The 23,059-nt window shown below is 37.1% G+C and overlaps 1 protein-coding gene across 1 annotated transcript in view; it reads left to right on the forward strand.

Annotated features, from left to right (window-relative positions):
• STARD13 (StAR related lipid transfer domain containing 13) overlaps positions 1–23,059 on the forward strand; it is a gene marked incomplete at both ends in the record, with an annotated part of 396,567 nt that overhangs the window by 62,345 nt on the left and 311,163 nt on the right. Inside the window, one exon of the mRNA XM_079721597.1 lies at positions 1,537–1,570. Within this exon, the coding sequence (XP_079577723.1) occupies positions 1,537–1,570 (34 nt within the window). The remainder of the gene's footprint in view (positions 1–1,536; positions 1,571–23,059) is intronic.

The following is a 23,059-nucleotide window of genomic DNA, read 5'->3' on the forward strand; positions in this document are numbered from 1 at the left end:
GTTCCAAGAACAAAAGCAACATGATCAAATTGTGTTTTAGAAACATCACACTGGATGTGAATAGATTGGGGGGAAATAAGACTAGAGTCAGGCTAGAAGTTAGAAAACTATTGCAATTATCTAAGCATGACGTGAATGTTGCCCAGGATGTGGAAGTAGATATGAAAAGATAGATTCAAGCAAGATTTGAGAGTAGGCATAAACAGAATTTAACTGGAAGGACAGAAAAGTGTCAAAGATGATCCTTGGGTTTCCGATTTGAGCAACCAGGTAGATGGTTGTTTTCATCAGTTGGAGTTGCTATGACAAAAATACCATAGACTGAGTAGCTTAAACAACAAATATTTATTTCTCACAGTTCTGGAAGCTAGAAGTCCAAGATCAAGGCACTGGCAGATGTGGTGTCTGGTGAAAACTCATTTCCTGGTTTGCAAATGACCATTTTCCTCACTGAGTCCTCACATGGCAGAGAACTCTGAACTCTTCATCCTCTTATAAGGGCACCAGTCCCATCATGGGGACCCACCCCCACGACCTCATCCAAACCAAATTACCTCCCAAAGGCTCCACCTCCAAATACCATCACATTGGGGATTAGGCTTCAACACACAAATTTGGGGAGGGACGCACACATTCAGTCCACAGCAATGGTGATGCCTTTCACTAAGATGGGAACACAGAAAAAGTATCAGTTTGGGGCTGGGTGTATGTGTGAGGGGGCGGATAATGTTGAGCTCCGAACACATGGTGTTTGGGGTGTCTGTGAAATGTCCAAACGCAGATGTCCAATAAACAGTTTCCCCTATTGGCCTGAAGCTCAAGGAAAGAGATGTGGGCTGGAGATATAAATCTGGAGGTTATCAGGGTATGGATGGAAAGTAGATGAGATCACCCTGGAAAAAGTGCAAAGTAAAAAGAGAAGCCAGCCCTGCACCATGTCTGAAAAACGAAATAAAACAAAAGTAAATTAAATCAATATGCAAGAATGGCACAGGCAAGAAGGGAATCCACCAAGAAAATGAAAAGAAACAGTTAGAGAGGTAGAAGAGATAGCAGGGACCACATGGGAGAACAGGAGCCTAGAAGGATAAAGCTTTCGACGGGAGGAGTGCTCAGCTGCCTTGGCTGCTATAATGTTACTGAGAGGTAAAGTGAGGCAGGGGATGGTTTTAGCACTAAGGAGGTTGTTGGTGACACGAGGGCTGTGGAGTAGACGACAAAAACTAGACTTCAGTTTTCCTCTAGTTGCTAAATGGATGCATAGTATAGTGTAACTCTTTACATAAGTCTGAGAAAAATAAACTTCATGCATCTTCTTTGTCAATGAGTATTTTAATTACTTGTATTATTCCAAATGCTTCGTGCACGCTAAAATCATTCAATCCTAATACCCTAATTGGTATTTTACTTTCATTTCTGGAGGCCATTCGATTCTAATTTTACAATCTGATTTTTTTTTTCAAACTCAATGGTGATATTCTTGATGAAGACAGTGTAATTTTGAGATATTAAGAGAGTTTTTATTTTTTTATACAGGTGCTCTCTGACAAACAAAGCAAAGAGAGAGCAGGTAAGTCTCTTTGATGAAGTCTGTTTTACTATTTATCTATACAAGTTGTTTGAAGAGCCTTGCCTAGTCACTATAAATTTAAGCATGCCACAAGTCTTGCTGAATAATTGATAGTCACAGTATGATGTTAAATTAGAGTATATTCTACATCTTGAAAACTGGATCAGTTCACTCAGTTTTTCCCTGGTCCTCGTGCAGCCATATTGTAGGTTTAATTCCTGTTTTGTACAGTTGGTTCCATACGGATAGAAATTACTTTGCATAACTAGACCTGTTGTGATCATTTCGCTATCTATACAAATATGTTGTATAGATAGTGAAATCATTATGTTGTACACCTGAAACTACTATACTGTTATATGTGAACCATATCTCAAAAAAATTTTAATGAAATTAAAAAAAGAAATTCCTTTGCCTAACCAGACTTTATCTTGAAATATATACTATAAATGAAGTAGTAACAAAAGATTACACCTGTACCAAAACAACTGCTCAGGTGAGTCCTCTTAACAATAAAAAAGGGTAGCAATTTTTATTTGTATAGCTTCTAGATTTGGAAATGTTCTGCGTAAATCAAAATGTTTTACATTTTTTTTATTTAAATGTTTTACATCTTAATTTATTGAATTTCTTATTTCAATAACTACATAAAATAACAGCTAACAACCCCCTGAACCACCACTTCTTACCAACTGTTTAGCAGCTGTTGTTTTATTTGAACAGTTCTTTATTTGAACAGTTATTGTGGACATATTCTGAATCTTCTCATTTGTCCTTACTTCATATGGTCATTTAAATGTTTACACTTGAAAGGAAACCACTTCAAAAACTTTGTGTGACTCCACTATACACATTCTTTACATGTTGAAGATAATGTGTTTCTGGAAAAGTTCAATGAGAAAATTAAAACTCCTTTTCTCTGAGTTAATATCTTTAAAGGCTTTTTTGAAATAATCTTGTCAAATAATGCCACTAAAAAATAATACTCTAATGCTGCCCTTATCTTCAGTAACCATCATTGTTTTCATTTTCGAAGACCTCTTTTTCTTTAATCTGTTGGAGAAAACTTTTAGCCCCTTATTCAGATACCCAAGATCTCAGCTTCAGTTCAAATTAGCATCAGCATTGGGTCTCTGGGATATAGTCATCTGCTGTTCTTCTGTCTCCTGGGGAGATTTGTAAGGAGACTTTCACACTGGACCAACAAGTGTGCAGGGCCCACCAGCTGTACCAGAATCACCAGACCGAGTTTGCTTCTGCTGTTCTGTGAAATGCTTGTAGCATCAAGCATGCACAGTTTTGTCCATATCCATTTTTATATTTGAGACCTTAACAATACATAACCTTCAACCAACTGACACCTAAGTAGGAAATAAGCAAAGCCCACTTTTAAAATTTTACGAATGTGTCCCAGTTGTAAACTATGCCATAAGTAGAACCCTCTGTGTTTCACCTCTCTTGTTGAAATTCCAACCTGAGCTAGAGTTGATCTTGAATTTACGTCAGCAAAGACTGTGCTTCACTACAGAAATCACCAAATGAGGGATTTACACAAAAAAGTAGCATGTGAAGGTTTTAACTAGAATGTGATAGATTTATTTTCTTTTTATCATAAGCAAATCAAACTTGTTATAGTTAAAGGATAGTTTCCATCACATAAAAGCTACAGTCAAGAGAGTAAATAAGAAACAACTGCCGTTAACTCCTGGCCAGAACTGACAAGTACTTTTCTAACAAATCTCCAATGAGGAAGTCCGTCTTTGGTGACTCTGATCCGGTGTAAATGCACCAGATTGGATGTGGAGCTTATCTACAAGTATTCAGGTATCACGCAGTGGGGCTTCAGTCTACCAGAGGCTCAGTTTTTAGCTGCTTATGCACTCTGCCAGCTAGTGTTTCATCTTGACAGAAAAAAAAAAAAAAAAAAAAAAAGAATAGACAAGCAGGCCAGCAGAAACTAGAAAAGAGTCAAATCAGTTTTCACATAAATTTTATGGAAAGCTCTTTGGGGGTAGGAAATATTGGTGAGGAAAGTCTGAGGACAATTTTTCTTCACATGTAAATCAGAGGAGAATTTTTGAAGCCTAATTCAAATTTCCATGCAAATGTAAAATAGTCCATAAGTTTGGGTTTTTCAATAACAGCTGTCCTCTTTTTTTTTAATCTCATCTTTCAGATTAAATTATTTTTATGATTCAAATTTTTAATGGTCATTCCTTCCTGCTGTTTGTAAAATGTGAAGTCAGATCCCCTCATTTTTGGCTTCCCATCATTGCTTCTTGATTGGAGTGTCCAAGAGCTTCTCTCTGTATGTTTTACCAAAGATGTAATATAGAGGTCAGACAGAAGAGGCTATTCAACATAGAGAGACGTAAGATGTAACATGACGTAGAAAAAGGACATACTGTGACCCAGCCTCACTGTTTGCCCTTGTAAGGTGATTCCTAATGATTCTTGTGTGGCCTGATCCACATTTTCCTCTGGTCTCAGTCACTGGAGAGAGATAAATGGGGAACCCAAAGTAATAGTGATCTCAAGCAGAAAAGCTTAGGCACGAGGAGGTGGTCTAAAGGCCAGTCGATGTGGTTACCTTCACTAATAGTTTAAGAGAGGGTGTCACTAAATAACTACACTCTTTTTTAAGGGGTATAAACTGTCCAATAGGACCAAAATATTTCAGCCTAGTTGTGGAAGGAATATTTGCTATGGTAACAGTGGAGTAAATTCTGAGTTTATGCCTATCACACTGTGACCTTTGTGAGGCAAAAAGTCAAAATGGAAATAAATGATACATATTATGGTATGACTTCCTAATGGAATGAAAAATTAATTCATTTTTGAAAAATGAATATAAATGTTTAAAAACTAACCCATGTAGCTGTAGTTGACTTAATCTGTCCTTAAATTCAGTTTCTCATGGTACGTATTTTTCCTTTCTTCAATTTGTAAATAGGAGACCAAAGCCAAATTCCAATGTTGCTCACTATCAAGAATATTTGAATCTTGTACTGATAAACTGTTCTTCACATACAATATACATTTCGCTTCCAGAGTGTAAAAAAAAAATTTCTCTTCCATTTAGAAAATGATTTGAAAACCTAGGGAAAATAAGGTCACATCTGAAGAAATTGCTTATATTATTTTTTTCCCAGTAATTTCATTAGGGCAACATGGACAGCTCCTCCAAGCACAGTTTCAAAACAAGTTTCTTGACCATAACTATCCCTCCTTCCTGAAAGTACTGTAATTACTTTCTGCCCCCTCAGCTTCATTGTGTTATAGAGTTTTGTTAGGCCCATTATCAAGAATATGAAGGCTCTGTCACAAAAAGAATTTCCCAAGTGTTAGAGATGCAGGGCACACAGGGGGTCAAAAGTGCAGCCAAATCCAATGATTATGAACAGAAGCATATGCTATGGAATATACACATTCTTCCATTTCATTAGAATTTACTTGTAGTGATAAATGCCCAAGATCGAGAAATTCTCAGTGCCCCTCACCAACCCCAACTGGAAATTATGACTTCATTTTAACTCATAGAGTGTTGAACATCTACTATGTCCCTGGCACTGTGCAAGGTCTTAGCAACACAAAGATAAATGAGATAAAATTATTATCCCTCCTTCAAGAAAGTTATCCAACTTAAATCCCCTCTCTTCAGATTTCTTTAGTGAAAACAGAGCTTTTCAGTAAATGTGACTAGTGAAATTTACAATAATTTAATGTTTTAAAATTGTGATTTCCTATAGCTACATAAAGAGAAGCAATTACCATTCATGGCAATATGCCCACATGAAGCAAAAGGAAAGCATCAGCGTGTTCCAAGAGGAAACTTGGTTTTATTTTATATTAATTTGTATGAATCTCTATCGTTGAAATGCAAATGCAGCATAAAGCTTAAGAGCTATGTAAATCTAGTTCACATTCTTTAGCTCCATATTTGAGTTGTACCAGTTTATTCTGGATACTTACTTATAGCCCTTGTAAGCTTCCAATTTAAATACAGATGGAAAGGAGAGTGGCTTTTATCCACCATTCCTACCTCTTGTACCTGGCATGCAAAGTCTTCTCCAGGGCAGCGCTTCCCAAATATCTATCAAAAAGTCCCAAATAACAGGAAGTCAGGGAAATTGCCAACCAGCAAACATGAAATTTGTTTTACCGGAAGGATTCAGATGACTTTTGCATTGCTATTTCCTCCACTTTAAATGCTTGTCCCTGACTCTTAGCATGGTTGTCTCCTCATCATCCAGCTTAAATCTGCCTGCCTTTTAAAAAAATTTTATTTATTTATTTATTTATGGCTGTGTTGGGTCCTCGTTGCTGCGCGCAGGCTTTCTCTAGTTGCAGTGAGCGGGGGCTACTCTTTGTTGCGGTGCATGGGCTTCTCATTGTGGCGGCTTCACTTGTTGGAGCACGGGCTTGGTTGCTCCACTGCATGTGGGATCTTCCCAGCCCAGGGCCCGAACCTGTGTCCCCTGCATCAGCAGGTGGATTCTTAACCACTGTGCCACCAGGGAAGCCCCCTAAATCCACCTGCTTTTAAAACTCTTCTCTGCCCCCTCTATCTGAAGAGGTTGCCTCCTCCCTCCACTAATTTCTAGCTCTGCAACTTTTTGTTTCCTTCACAGCACTTGTCAGAATTTAATTTCTTCCTTCCTCCCTCCCTCCCTCCCTTCCTTTTTCCTTCCTTCCTCACTTCCTACCTACCTTCCTTCCTTTCCATTAGATTAGATTGCCCATGTCTTATTTATTGTTTTATCCCCTGTGCCCAGCAGACTGCTGCTACATAACAGGCGCTCAAAAACATTTGATGACTAGAAGAATTCCTGAATAACTGTTTTGTATTAATATAATTATGTGCCATCTAGAAAAAATATATATGCAGTAGGAAGACCACTGTGTTTATGCAGTGGCTTTGTGACATTCTTGGCACATTGCTGAGTATCCAGTTTAAAGAGGATAAGTCTGGGATATTAGAGGAAGATAGAGGATCAGTGTTTATTGAGTGCCTACTGTGTGCTAGATTATGATGATTCTTTATGAATACTCACTCATTCAATCGTCAAGAAACCCTGTAATGTAAGAGGTATTGTCCTCACTTTTTACATATAAAAAATAAGGGTCAGTAAGATTAAATTGCTCAATGAGTGTCTAAGTTGGAATTTAAACCTGGTTCTATTTGATTTTTAAGATCATGTACTTTTCACTAAACAAATACTTCTTGAGGAGTATAGTGGGATTGTGGGGTTGTGGGGGGCCTGGGAGTTGCTAGTTGCTACTACTTGTCCAACCACTGTATTTTATGTATTCATAAATTTATTGAGTTATTGCATAGGCATTATGATTCATTACGTAATGAACACAAAGAAGGAAAAGACAGTGTCTTCCCTCGAGGAGCTCACAGTTAGTGGGGAAGAGAACAAACAAACAATACATAAAGTGATCAAAATGTAGATATTTTCTATTATATTTATATACCTGCAATTTAGAGTGTAAATATGGCAAGGACACAGGCAGGATCCTTAAAATCAAGGAAAAATTACTTTTGCAAATATTTTAATGAAACTTCATTTAAATGTCCCCTCATAAATAGTAATCATTTATAAAAAATGAGTTCTGGAGACCAAAATTGAAGCAAAGAAAGAGGTTTGATGTTATGGTTGCTGTTGTTGCCTCTATAGTATCTTTGGAGGAAGCCAGACTTGAGCAAACCCTAAATGATAAAAGACAAATCAGTACCTGGTTTCTCCCCTCTGTGGTCTTTTGGGAAATGAGGCAGATTCTACTAGAGGGTGAGAGAACTTGAATAGATGAGATCATGACCAGAAAGCAGAAAAGCAGAAAGCAGATACAACACCTGGTAGCTAATTTGTTGGCAGCAGGGAAAGAGTATTATCTTGTTAAGAGAATCTTTCTTTGATATAATCAATAATTTCTTCAGTCAGAAACATTGAAGATTAATTCGTTCTGTTTTTCAGTACCATTTCTTGCAAATAATAGACCTTAGCCGAAAAACATCCTTTTCACCTTATGTCCTATTTGTTTCATGATCTGAAAGGAAAATATAATAATTTTCTATTCAATAACAACATGATTTTATCTTTTTATTTGTTATCTTAAAAAAATAGATCTCTCTACTTTTATGCATAGCATATTGGTTTCTTAAATAATATAAAGTTAATATTGAAAACAAAGTATTATTTCATTTTGAGGTTCTACGATATACCCACATCTTGTAAATAGATTTAAGATTAGTCCATGTTTATATTTATTATTCTTGAAATGCAATCTCCGTAAATAGTGCATTAAGGAAAATACCAGAGTTAAAAGACAGCCATAATTTTTGCTTTTGAAATTGCCTTTTATAAGTATGCTATATTTAAATATATAATCTTGAAACCATCATTCACACACCATTATTTTCACTGCAATTTTATTACAAATAAATATAGTCCCGTGGAAAATTTTCAGTCATATTGGCTGCAGCATTACTACAGATGAGTAACTTTGATGTATATTTACCTCTAGCCACTAATTCAGTCTTTGGAAATACTGGTAGGTCTAAACGTTTTTTTTGTAAGCTCCAGTTGTTTTGTGAGGCGGCCCCTTCCCCTAGGCAGCCCTGAAATTATCCAGTTGAAAATGTGGGACCTTTTATGAGACATTGTCTTAATCCAAAGGGCTGATCATATGCTTAAAAAAAAAGAATATTCTGCCCCATATAATTTTTTACAGCAATTAATCATTGAATACTATTCAGTTACATTCTGCTAATTTATATGTATGTCTTTTGTTAACATCCTCCTCTAAGAAAGGAAAAAGTTTCCAAAATCACATTAGAATATGGGCACCATCACCAACAGCTGGCAAGTAATTGGGGTTCCTCTCACTCTGCATCAGAAACTTCCAACCCAGAACCTTCTGACATGGCAACACGGGCACCCCTCTCCTCCTTTGCTGGCCAGCACTTTAATCTCCCCTGTTGTTCACTGAGCACCCTCTGCTCTCTCACTCCTCAGAGACACAAAGACAAGATGTTCCCTGACTTCCCCACCTGGTAAATCCCTCTGCACTTTCAAGAGGCAGACCAGAGGCTAATCCCTCTGTTGAACCTTCCCTTAATCCCCCAAGCAGAGTAAACCAGGCACCCGACACATTATGATCCTCCCTGTCATGGCTCCTATAACATTCTATAACTTCGATTGCAAGGTCCTTGAAAGCAGACCACAATTTATTATTTTTTGTATCCTCGGTACATGCACATACTGGGTTCTTGATAAATTTTTGTTGAATGAATGAACGAATGAAATAATTTGCATTTTACATTTGTAACAACCTGTGAGGTAAGCAATACAGTAAATCCCCTACATACGAACGAGTTCCATTATGAGAATGCATTCGTAAGTCCAATTTGTTTGTAAGTCCAACAAAGTTAGCCTGGGTACCCAACTAACACAATCAACTATATACCGCTGCTTTTATGCTTGCTTCCAGACATCCTGGGCTTGAAATAAAGATACTGTACTACTGTACTCTATACAGTACCATACAGTAAAGTACACAAAAGCGCACATGACAATGTACAACAGACACGTGAGCTAACTTACATGATTGCACATGCGAACACACATCTTTGAAAGTTCGCAACTTGAAGGTTCGTATGTAGGGAACTTACTGTGTAGTTATTATCTTGATTTTACAGAAACTGAGGTTAATAGGCATTAAGTGACTTGTTAAAATGTATGCATCTGTTCTACTGACTGAGACAAAACTAACATTGAAACTTTAGTCAAATAATTTTTCTAGCACACTAGGTATTGAGTGTTATTTGTTGTTTTGCTTTTGTCCTTCAATTTTTTCCCCACGACTTGATTTTAACGTTGGTTATTTGAAAATGCATATGCTCCATAACAGTACTAATAGAAATATAATGCAAGCCCCAAATGCGAGGCAAATATGTCATTTAAAATCTATTAGCCTCATTAAAAAGGTAAAAAGAAACAAATGAAATTAATTTTAACAATATTTCATTTAACCCATATCTCTAAAATATCATTTCAACATAAAATAAAAACTATAAATATTAATAAGATGTTTCACTTTTTTGTAGTAAGTATTTAAGATCTTGGGAGTATTTCACACTTCACATCACATCTCGGTTCAGACTAGTCACATTTTGATAGCACAAATTATAACATCTTTTTATAAGTCACTCTGTGATTTGCTGTTTGATACAGTCTTGTGGGGAGCAACATTAGTGAATCAATTTAAGTGGTGACAAAGGGGATATCATCATGGCATAGCTAGGGAAGATCAGTAAGCCACCGGTGTGAGTTATAGTGTCTTTTCCTCCATCGTTTTGATTTGAAATACTTGTAGGGATTATTGATTTCCTTAGTGGGTTTATTGAAAGCATTCCTACTTCCCTCTGCAATCCAAAATATTATTTTTATCTTTTACATTTCTTAATGCAAAACTAAAGAACACTGTTCTTTTTAGAGACAGAACATGTGGGCATTAGAGACAGGCTGAAGACTGAGTGTAGGCTCCTGTTACTAGCCTCATCATCAAAGGCAAGTTACTGAAGTAACAGAAGTTACTGAAATAAGCTTCATTTTACTAATCTGCAAACATACATTACAACATACCTATTTGGCATAATTATGGGGGTTATATGAGATAACAGATGGAAAGTTCTGAGTATGATGCCTGCATGTGGTCAATATACAGTGGCTATTACTTGCTTACTTACTAGCTCTATGCAAAGTTCTCATAATCACCTCCAACTACAACTTATATTTACTGAGTAGCCAAGTGATGCATGGTAAAGCATTTTAATGGTGGATACGAAGCCATAAACCAAGAATAGAAGGAGAGGTCAAGATGTTCTAACTTTTAAGATATCAAAGCTCATTTTTTTAAAATAAATTTATCTATCTATTTATTTATTTATTTATGGCTATGTTGGGTCTTCGTTGCCGTGCGCGGGCTTTCTCTAGTTGCAGTGAGTGGGGCAACTCTTTGTTGTGGTGCGCGGGCTTCTCATTGTGGTGGCTTCTCTTGTTGTGGAGCACGGGCTCTAGGCGCTGCAGGCTTCAGTAGTTGTGGTACGCGGGCTTCAGTAGTTGTGTCTCACGAGCTCTAGGGCACAGGCTCAGTAGTTGTGGCGCACCGGCTTAGTTGCTCCACGGCATGTGGGATCTTCCTGGCCCAGGGCTCAAACATGTGTCCCCTGCCTTGGCAGGTGGATTCTTAACCACTTCGCCACCAGGGAAGCCCAAAGCTCATCCTTTATATGTTATCTTGGATAAGTCACATTCTGCTTCCTTAGATATAAAAGGTAAAAAAAATGTTTTGCTTCAATAATAGAAGTACTACTGCCACTTAATATAACAATTATTTCATAATAAGTTTTATAACAAATAAGTACACTCTACCACTCTGAATAGAAATTTATGGATAGGGCTTCCCTGGTGGCGCAGTGGTTGAGCGTCCGCCTGCCGATGCAGGGGATACGGGTTCGTGCCCCGGTCCGGGAGGATCCCACATGCCGCGGAGCGGCTGGGCCCGTGAGCCATGGCCGCTGAGCCTGTGCGTCCGGAGCCTGTGCTCCACAACGGGAGAGGCCACAACAGTGAGAGGCCCACGTACCACAAAAAAAAAAAAAAAAAAAAAAGAAATTTATGGATAAAAGATACACATAATTTTGAAAAGCAACATAATAAATGATGTATAATAATTAAGTAAAAAGGAAAGTAATTTACAATTAAATGATTGTGTATTTAATATATAATGAAATAAAAGGAAAGTAATTTACAATTAAATGATTGTGTATTTAATGTATAATGTTCAGCTTGATTATATTAGAAGATATAATGAAGTAGTCTGATGCTTATAATGAGTAGTTTTGGATTTAAGAGAGGTAAGAATATGAGAAGCCACTTGGTAGAAGTGTTACAGGAAAATGAAGGAGTACAGGTAAGGATAGAATTAGAATAAAACCAGGGTCGAGATGAGTAATAACAGACAGACCTATGTGTATGATACAAGGCAAAAGAAAATAACCTTAATTAAAGTAAAGATTAGACGCTAAGACAAATTGTCAACTCTTATACAGAGAAAATGAGAAAGTTTGATTTCTTGCAAATGAGCTGAGCTTTGTTCATGTATGGTGTCACAATAATTAATTCCCTGTGTTATAACATGGGACAGAGAACAAAAAACCTATCTCCTTTCTTGAAATTCCACCTCATGGCAATGCATGCAGTCAGACTCGTATTTAAAAAGACACTAGAGATTATTTCTTTCCATGGGCAACAGAAAATGAGGATGGATTAGAAAAAACTTTACTACAAGGAGCTATAGAGAAATTGTATAATCAATGCATGGGAACAGTATTGAGAAACCTAGGTAATTAAAAAATAAATGCTGTAATCATAGATAGTCATATTTAACATTTTAAAATAAGTCTAAATTATACTAAATGTTAGCCTTCCCACAATTTACATGGTAGTTTCATTGCTGGAAAATTCAGTGTGTATTAAAACCATGTAAAAACTACTTTCTGTTTGTCTCTAAAATGGAATTAAGTTCTAGTCACAGAGAAGCTCAGATAATAATTTATGTGGAAGGAGGTCTGGAAATCATGCAGAATGCAGGGCAATTCTTCCCTGGGCATGCCTGTCCCATGGCTTTCAGGATAGTCACTAAATTCTAGTAGAAGTTCCTAGTTATTGCAGTAAACAAAAATGCACTCCCTCATTTTTTTCCCCAAAAGCACCCTTCTAGGACGTTTAAGATCTCCACTGAGGCTTAGAGAGAAAGCACACCCTTGCATTTGAAACTTTCCACACACAGGCACTAATCTAGCAGCATGACTTGAGGTTGGGATACCTAAAATGGGACTGAGTGTGCATCTGCAACTTGTTTCTTCAGGTGCCTGGTGCCAACCGTGGCATGCCAGTTCTAACAGCCCCTAAGCACTTCAGATGCTTGCTGGACACTTTGCTTGTTGATGGCCTTGAAAGAATCTCTTTCCAAGTAGGAGACATAGGCAAAACTTCACGCTGCTAGTCAAAAACAAAACACCACTGAATAAATGAGTATACAATACAAATCTGTTATTCCATTTGAATAATTACATATATGGTGGTTTTCCTTTTCACTGAGCTCTTGTACAAAGTGAGACTACAATTTTTGTTCATCTTTTGAGAATTTCAATGAGTTTTAAAACTTCTATTACCTATTCTTAGCTCCAAAAAAACTCCCATCAAAATCCATCTGTCATTTGATAACAATCAGCAGCTCAAATTAACAAACTCTCAGCCTTGGATAGGAGTTTAATTCATCTATAAAAGTCATCTTTCAGTTGTGGAAGCAAACCAATTTCTCTTCTGGAAAAATTCACTAAAGGCAAGCTTCTCAGACTGTGCCTATTTTGAGTAACATTGTAAGGTTTCTGAAAGGCACACTTGAGTTATATAATAACATACAAAATGAATTTAGCCTGTTACATGTAAACTACATCCACATCCCTACTGCTTATGGCCTTTTTTTCATAGGCAATTCCTATTCCCTATAGGCATGTTCCTGATCACCCATAGGATGACATGCAGAAACCTTGTCTGGCTGTCAGAGTTCCTAAACAGTCTGACTGCCACCTACCCCCACCCCTCTCCCATGCTGTCAGACAGACTCCAGCTCGATCCCTCTTGCGGCTGTGTCTGTATTTGCCTCCTCACAGACATCACTCAGGCCAGACACAGGAGCTTCTGGGCCGGCCATTGAACCCCTACTTGGTCATGTAATCACTTCACTTTGAGTCAACTGTTTCGTAAGTACAAAGTAGGGGGCATTAAATAAAGTTAATGTATGTAGAATGCTTAGTACACAGTAGCTCCTCCAGAATTGTGAGGTCCTCTCTCCTCCCTTTTAAGGTCTTCATCTCTAAATCTATAAAAACCCTGTCTTTGAGACCAGCCCAAATTCCACCTCTGTGAAAATTTCCCTTGAGACCTCAGCTGGAAGTACTCACTCATTTACAAATGAAGAAACTAGATACAGAAAAATTAAGTAACTATTGATAGCTCAGGGCTTCATTACTGGTAAGTGGTAAAGATAGATTCCAACCTAGGTAATCTGGTTCTAGAGTGTGTGTTTTTATTTTTATTTTTTAACAGGACATAAATTTTTTAAAAAACAACTTTATTGAGATATAATTTACATGCCATACATTTCACCCATTTAAGTGTACAACTCAAAAAAAAAAAAGTGTACAGCTCAATGGTTTTTACCCTGTATACAGAGTTGTGCAACCATCACCACAATCAATTTAAGAACATTCTCATTACTCCAGAAAGAAACCCCCCACCCATTAGCCGTCACTTCCCATTTCCCCATTAATCCTACCCTGTAGTCCTTGGCCACTGTTAATCAACTTTCTATCTCTATAGATTTGCCTGTTCTGGACATTGCATATAAATGGACTCATACAACATGTGGTCTTCTGTGCCTCATTACTCTCTTCCCATAATGCTTTCAAGGTTCTTCCACATTTTGGCATGTATCAGTACTTCATTTTTCTTTATTGCTGAGTAATATTCCATTTTATGCATAAACTTTATTTAGTTTATCAGTTTATGGACATTTGGACTCTTCCCACTTGTTAGCTATTATGATTATATGAATATTATTATAAATATTCATCTACACATTTTTATGTGAGCATATGTTTTATTATTCTTGGGTACATACTTAGAATTGCTGGGTCATATGGTAACTCTGTGTTAAACTTTTTGAGGAACTGCCAAACTGTTTTCCAAAGTGACTGTACTAGTTTAAATTCCTAGGAACAATGTGTGAGGGTTCCAGTTTCTCCACATCCTCACCAATACTTATTATTATCTGACTTTTATTATAGCCATCCTAGTGGGTATGAAATAGTATCTCACTGTAGTTTTGATTTGCATTTCCCTAATGACTAATGATGTTGAACATCTTTTCACATGCCTATTGGCCATTTGCATATCTTCCTTGAAGAAATGTCTGTTAAATCTTTTAAAATTATTTGTAAGCCCATTTTTAATTGGGTTATTTCTCTTTTCAAAGTGTTGAGTAGTAGGAGTTTTTAAATATATTCTTGTATACAAGCCCTTACCAGATATATGGTTTGCAAATATTTTCTCCTATTCTGTGAGGTGTCTTTTCACTTTCTTGATGATGTTCTTTGAAGTACAAATTTTTTAAACTTTGATGAATTCCAATTCATTTTTTCTTTTGTTGCTTATGTTTGTTATGTTGCTTATGTCTAAGAAATCTTTGCCTAACCTAACCCAAGTTCATGAAAATTTATTCGTGTGTTTTCTTCTAAAAGTCTTGTGGTGTTAGCACTTACATTTAGGCCTGTGATCACTTGGAATTAATTTTTTGTGTGTGGTCCAATGAAGGAGTCTGACTCCAAGCTTTCGCATATGGCTATCCAGTTGTTCCAGCATCACTTGTTGAAAAAACTATTCTTTCCGCCACTGAATTGACACCCTTGTTGAAAAAGAGCCTGTGTACTTAATTTCAGTACTGTGCTACATCTGTCATTTCTACTCTCTGTCCATCAGATCCCTTCATCCTCACAGACTACATTTTCTTCCTCAATCATACCATACTCTTCCACACATCCATACTTCCCTACATTCTTCCTGTCTGTCCTGAATGCAACTCCCCATTTTGTCTGCTGTCCTGAAGACCAGCTCAAATGGAATCTATTTTGTCTAGTTTTTGTGGCTTTACCTGCAGCACATTATTTAGTTTTTCAAAATGTTTTACTTTTCATACTGGATCATTATCTAGTTATTGACAATTCCTGTACTGTTAAAAAAACTATCATTCTCTTTCTCCAAGCACTTAGCACAGTGTCCAGCGTATTATAGACACTATAGATATAAATCTGTTGAAATGAATGAATGAAAACGGCCTTGGCTAGGAATTTTAGGGGCTATAAGAAACCCAGGAAGATCCTAAAGAAGTCAAGTATTCAATAAATATAAAAGGCGATAAAATGAAAACTGCAACCCACAGTGAAAACATCATTTTCTCATGCTTCTGATAAATTTCCTGCAGACTTATCATTGCTATATCACTGTTATAGCAGTGAAAGTTAGTGAAAATTTTACAGGTTGATGAAAGGTTTTGCGAGCTAATGCACTTTTTAAATGTATTTTACAGACTGCACTACTGAAAATATTTTAAAATTAATTGTGTTAATGTCTACCTCTCACTTAGTTTTTATAGCATATTTTTGAAAGATGAAGAATGTTTTAGTTGCCAATCTACAGCTACTTTCCATGCACATGCTTTTGGACCTTATTTTTAAAGAAGATTGATTTATAAAGGTGTTTATGGAGTCAACATTATACACAACCATCTGAAACCATGGTCTCCAGAATGCTGCAGCAAATAACAGTAAATTACAATAAAATGAGAGGAAGAGACTTTTCCAGGGCCAATTCTAACAAAAAAACAAAAGAAAACAAAAAAACCCTAAATAGAACGTTTTATTTCTTCTTGTAAAATTTTTCTTTGATTGATGTTTTTCAAATTAGGAAATAATATATGCTTGTGGAAACTGGTGAAGCAATATAAAGATCTATAAAGTAAAAGTTAATCGTCTCCTCTTTCATTCTTACTGCCACTGCTAAGCAATGAATTTTGATAGGTAAATTCTTATTCACAATATTCTCTTTTCTCTTTAAACATTCACATACCTATAAATATGTCTCAGGTATCTATTACTGTGTAACAAATTACCCCAGAAGAGGTGAGGTGGGATTATTACCAGCCATCTTTGCAGTCCACCACAACATTCATACCTAGAGGTTGGCTGCTTTGTTTGTTTGTGGTTTGGTCTAGATGAAAGGGAAGCATACTAACATATTACTATAAAAGTATTCTTCTTAATAGTATATTATAGACATACTCAATATCATAAAGATCTAATTCCAGCTACCTTCCTCTAGTTTCTTTACGCATATGACCCACACATACATGTATGATTTTAGTGAACTTTTCTCTCCTCTTGCTTTTTTATTGCATTTTAATAATCCCTTTCTCCCTGCCTCTGCCCATTGTACCTTGTGGGCCTCACCTACATAAGATAACCCATGCTGAGAACTGATGTGTTTCTTTCCAGACTTTTTTTACTTAATGGTTTGTGTCATTGTGGTTTGTGTTTAACAAAAAATGAGGTAAAACTATCTTTTTTGCACCTTTTTCCCCCTTATTCAAAAAGTTGTCCCTGAAATGCCAACCAAGTCAACGGATAGAGGTCTCCTCCTTTCCTCCCTCCCTCCCTCTTTTCCTTCTCCCTCCCTTCCTTCCTTCCTACCTTCTCTCTCTTTCCCTTTTTTTCCTTAAAAATTTTTAATTAAAGTTTTTATTTTGCTGCTTAGTGGGTGTAGAAGTCCAGATTTCTCACTTAGCCTTCATTGACACCTGGGGGGAGGTGAGGAGGGTTGGCTCCTTGTCACTGTGGAGTAGGATAGAAGTTCTGGCTCCCCACTGTGCCTCTACTGATACCTTCCAGGCTGGGAGGGTTAAGAGTGCTTTTTGTTACAGCTCCCATGTGCCCTCCTTTGACACCATAGGGGGTTGGTATCCTCCTTACCACTGAGCAATGGCGCAAGTCCCTACTTTCCTCTGGGCCTCTTCCAACACCACCCAGTGGAAAGAGAAAGAGGTACCTCATTACCTCCGGGTGATGATGAAAGTTTAAGCTCCCTTCTCTGCCTCCTCTAACACCACCCTTGGCAGGGGTGTTGAGTACCTTGTTAAAGCCTGGGGAGGGTCGAAGTCTAGGCTCCCTGCTTAACCTTTGCTGATTTGGGTGAGGGAAGGAGTCACAGTTTTGTTTTTTTCCTGTGGTGTTTGGCTGCAGTAGAGTTATTATTTTCTAAAGCTTCCTGTCTTGCTAGGCTGCCCCTTTCATGCTTCTTTGACTAGAGAGAGTAGGCTTTTGTTAGAGTTTTTCTGTCCGAACCCATAGCTGTTTCCAGGTTACCAGCTTCTCCAGCAAGCAATCTGGGAATAGGTAAGGTGAAAAGAAAACTCAGGGAACTCATCACCTTCAGGTCCTGAGGTCCCTAGCTGGTCTGCCTTCTTCCCTCTACCTTTCAGAGACCTCTTAGATTTATTTTGTGTATAATGTCCAGAGTTTATAGTGGCACTTAGCAAGAAGAATTGGGAAATGTATGTGTATGCCCTCTTCCAGGAAGCAGTTGTATTTATTTATTTATTACATTCTGCACACTATTCCTCATTGTGAATGTGCCATAAATTATCCAGCTATTTCCCTGCTGATGAGTAGTAACACTAAGAAAATACTGTAATATTTATATTGGTACCCATATCCTGACATGGTACACTTATTTCTAAGGTATAGATTCCAAGGAGTGGTATTTTGGGATCAAAGTTCATGTGTATTTTAAATTATAATAGCTATTGTCAGATTACTTTATCAGTTCACATTTCCACATTTCCAAATCTCTACCAGTGGTAGTTATTGTTGACCTTATTATATTGTCTAGAAGAATAAGGTAATATCTCACTTTTAAAATCTTGTTCTTAGTCCATATTTTCATGTATTTATTGACTATTTGTAATCAGCTTTCTGTTATTTGGCCCTTCATATCCATTACCCTTCTTTTCATTGGGTTATTAGTCTTTTTTACCCATCAGTTTATAAGAACTCTTTGAAGTTATAGACCCTTTATATGCTATCTGCCTTATCAGTCATTTTTCCAAAGGTATCAATTGTTTATTGACCTTGCTTGTGGTAACTTCTGCCATACAAATTTTTAATTTTTATATTATCAGAAATGTTTATAATTTCTTCTTTCAGTCCTATCATTATTATTATTATAATCAACGGCCTGGTATGTCTACTTTGCAAATTTTTTCTCTGAGTATCTATTCTTTATTATCTAGTAAACACTTGCTCTGAGGAGAGCTTGGTCTAATTCAGTTAAATCTATCATCTTCAGTCAGTATATTTTATTGAAAGTAAAATCTTTCTCTCTTACACGCAAATAAAACCTACAGTTCTCACAGTGTTTGGGGGGAAAATAGCTAGTTTTATCTCCCCTCCCCCAATATTTTTACAAATTTATTTTATATTCCTGTCTTATTTCATTTTCTGATAGCAGAAAGCCCTGACTGTATACTGATTTGACTGATACGGTTTAAATGTGTTTCACTTTTTAGAATAAATCTCCTGTTAAGTTTCAATAAATATTCTCCATCAAATTTTAATCTTTTTATTATTATTATTTTACTTAGCATTTTTTAAATTTTATTTATTTAATTTATTTTAGTTTTGACTGCGTTGGGTCTTTGTTGCTGCACGCGGGCTTTCTCTAGTTGGGGCGAGCGGGGGCTACTCTTCATTGTGGTGTGCGGGCTTCTCATTGCGGTGGTTCTCTTGTTGCGGAGCTCGGGCTCTAGGCATGCTGGCTTCAGTAGTTGTGGCATGCGGGCTCAGTAGTTGTGGCTTGTGGGCTCTAGAGCGCAGGCTCAGTAGTTGTGGCGCATGAGCTTAGTTGCTCCGTGGCATGTGGGATCTTCCCGGACCAGGGCTCGAACCTGTATCCCCTGCACTGGGAGGCAGATTCTTAACCTCTGCGCCACCAGGGAAACCCAGCTTAACATTTTTATTTAATAGTTGCATAGTCTTATTTTATCAAATGACCTTTTCATTTAATATGTTAATTTCTTTTTTAAATCTTTAAATTGTTGGTTTTATCTTTTTTTTTTTTTTTTTTTTTTTTTGCGGTACGTGGGCCTCTCACCGCTGTGGCCTCTCCCGCTGCGGAGCACAGGCTCCGGACGCCCAGGCCCGGCTGCTCCGTGGCATGTGGGATCCTCCCGGAACGGGACAAGAACCCGTGTCCCCTGCATCCGCAGGCAGACTCCCAACCACTGCGCCACCAGGGAAGCCCAGTATTTTATTTTTAACATCTTTATTGGAGTGTAATTGCTTTACAATGGTGTGTTAGTTTCTGCTTCATAACAAAGTGAATCAGTTATACATATACATATGCTCCCATATCTCTTCCCTCTTGCGTCTCCCTCCCTCCCACTCTCCCTATCCCATCCCTCTAGGTGGTCACAAACCACCGAGCTGATCTCCCCGTGCTATGCGGCTGCTTCCCACTAGCTATCTATTTTACGTTTGGTAGTGTATATATGTCCATGCCACTCTCTCACTATGTCACAGCTTACCCTTCCCCCTCCCCATATCCTCAAGTCCATTCTCTAGTAGGTCTGTGTCTTTATTCCCGTCTTGCCCCTAGGTTCTTCATGACTTTTTTTTTCTTAGATTCCATACATATGTGTTAGCGTACAGTATTTGTTTTTCTCTTTCTGACTTACTTCACTCTGTATGACAGACTCTAGGTCCATCCACCTCACTACAAATAACTCAATTTCGTTTCTTTTTATGGCTGAGTAATATTCCATTGTATATATGTGCCACATCTTCTTTATCCAATCATCTGTTGATATACACTTAGGTTGCTTCCATGTCCTGGCTATTGTAAATAGAGCTGCAATGAACATTTTGGTACATGACTCTTTTTGAATTACGGTTTTCTCAGGGTATATGCCCAGTAGTGGGATTGCTGAGTTGTATGGTAGTTCTATTTTTAGTTTTTTAAGGAACCTCCATACTGTTCTCCATAGTGGCTGTACCAATTCACATTCCTACCAGCAGTGCAAGAGTGTTCCCTTTTCTCCACACCCTCTCCAGCATTTATTGTTTCTAGATTTTTTGCTGATGGCCATTCTGACTGGTGTGAGATGATATCTCATTTTAGTTTTGGTTTGCATTTCTCTAATGATTAATGATGTTGAGCATTCTTTCATGTGTTTGTTGGCAGTCTGTACATCTTCTGTGGAGAAATGTCTATTAAGGTCTTCTGCCCATTTTTGGATTGGGTTGTTTGTTTTTTTGTTATTGAGCTGCATGAGCTGCTTATAAATTTTGGAAATTAAACCTTTGTCAGTTGCTTCATTTGCAAGTATTTTCTCCCATTCTGAGGGTTGTCTTTTGGTCTTGTTTATGGTTTCCTTTGCTGTGCAAAAGCTTTGAAGTTTCATTAGGTCCCATTTGGTTATTTTTGTTTTTATTTCCATTCCTCTAGGAGGTGGGTCAAAAAGGATCTTGCTGTGATTTATGTCATAGAGTGTTCTGCCTATGTTTTCCTCTCAGAGTTTGATAGTGTCTGGCCTTACATTTAGGTCTTTAATCCATTTTGAGTTTATTTTTGTTTATAGTGTTGGGGAGCGTTCTAATTTCATACTTTTACATGTACCTGTCCAGTTTTCCCAGCACCACTTATTGAAGAGGCTGTCTTTTCTCCACTGTACATTCCTGCCTCCTTTATCAAAGATAAGGTGACCATATGTGTGTGGGTTTATCTCTGGGCTTTCTATCCTGTTCCATTGATCTATATTTCTGTTTTTGTGCCAGTACCATACTGTCTTGATTACTGTAGCTTTGTAGTATAGTCTGAAGTCAGGGAGCCTGATTCCTCCAGCTCCGTTTTTCGTTCTCAAGATTGCTTTGGCTATTCGGGGTCTTTTGTGTTTCCATACAAATTGTGAAATTTTTTGTTCTAGTTCTGTGAAAATGCCAGTGGTAGTTTGATAGAGATTGCATTGAATCTGGAGATTGCTTTGGGTAGTAGAGTCATTTTCACAATGTTGATTCTTCCAATCCAAGAACATGGTATATCTCTCCATCTATTTGTATCCTCTTTAATTTCTTTCATCAGTGTCTTATAATTTTCTACATATAGGTCTTTTGTCTCCTTAGGTAGGTTTATTCCTAGATATTTTATTCTTTTTGTTGCAATGGTAAATGGGAGTGTTTTCTTAATTTCACTTTCTGATTTTTCATCATTAGTGTATAGGAATGCCAGAGATTTCTGTGCATTAATTTTGTATCCTGCTACTTTACCAAATTCATTGATTAGCTCTAGTAGTTTTCTGGTAGCATCTTTAGGATTCTCTATGTAGAGTATCATGTCATCTGCAAACAGTGACCCCTTACTTCTTCTTTTCCGATTTGGATTCCTTTTATTTCTTTTTCTTCTCTGATTGCTGTGGCTAAAACTTCCAAAACTGTGTTGAATAAGAGTGGTGAGAGTGGGCAACCTTGTCTTGTTCCTGATCTTAGTGGAAATGCTTTCAGTTTTTCACCATTGAGGACGATGTTGGCTGTGGGTTTGTCATATATGGCCTTTATTATGTTGAGGAAATTTCCCTCTATGCCTACTTTCTGGAGGGTTTTTATCATAAATGGGTGTTGAATTTTGTCGAAAGCTTTCTCTGCATCTATTGAGATGATCATATGGTTTTTCTCCTTCAGTTTGTTAATATAGTGTATCACATTGATTGATTTGCGTATATTGAAGAATCCTTGCATTCCTGGAATAAACCCCACTTGATCATGGTGTATGATCCTTTTAATGTGCTGTTGGATTCTGTTTGCTAGTATTTTGTTGAGGATTTTTGCATCTATGTTCATCAGTGATATTGGCCAGTAGTTTTCTTTCTTTGTGACATCTTTGTCTGGTTTTGGTATCAGGGTGATTGTGGCCTCGTAGGATGAGTTTGGGAGTGCAAAAATAATCCAAAAAAGCCTGTATACTCTTTGACAGATTTACCTGTATAACCATGATCCAGACTTACCAATTTTTAACATTTTAATATTTTTTAAACATTTTGTTCCATTTGCTTTATCATTTATACTCTCTCTAGTTAACTCATCCTTTGTTTTTGCCAAGCTAAGCAAATACATGTATACTTTCTTATTTCTTCTTTTTTTTTTGTAGAAAATTAGCATTGTGGTTTTGCTCTTTTGCATTTTTTTTCATGTCACCTAACAATATATCCTGGAGAGCACTCTTCGTACCAGTTTGGGATTTTTGTTTTGTTTTTAATAGCCACATAGCACTCCACTGTGTGTACGGACCACAGTTTAACCAACTTATCTCCTATGATTAGGCTATTAGGTACCTTCCAACGTTTTGCAAATACAAATAATGCTGAAAGGCGTAATATTACACATGTGTTTTCATATTGCCAGGGTATGTAAAGGTTAAATTTCTTGAAATGGAATTGCTTGGTAGAAAGGCTTTACTTATTTGCATTCACACCAACGATATATAAAAATGCTATTTCCCACAGCCTCACCAAGTGAATATATTCTCAAGCTTTTACTTTTGCCCGTCTGGTAGGTAAAATTGATCTCTCAGTGTACTTTAAATTTACATTTCTCTTATTATGAATGAAGATGAGCATGTTTTCATACGTATAATGGCTGTTTTGTGTTTTGTATGTCTTTACGAATTGTTGTTCATGTCCTTTGCCTATTTTTCTGTCAATTTTTGGTCTTTTTCTACTCTTGAGTTTTTAAAGTTTCCAATATATTAGGAA

The sequence above is a fragment of the Hyperoodon ampullatus genome (genome assembly GCF_949752795.1).
Source record: "Hyperoodon ampullatus genome assembly, chromosome: 16".
Taxonomy (NCBI): domain Eukaryota; kingdom Metazoa; phylum Chordata; class Mammalia; order Artiodactyla; family Ziphiidae; genus Hyperoodon; species Hyperoodon ampullatus.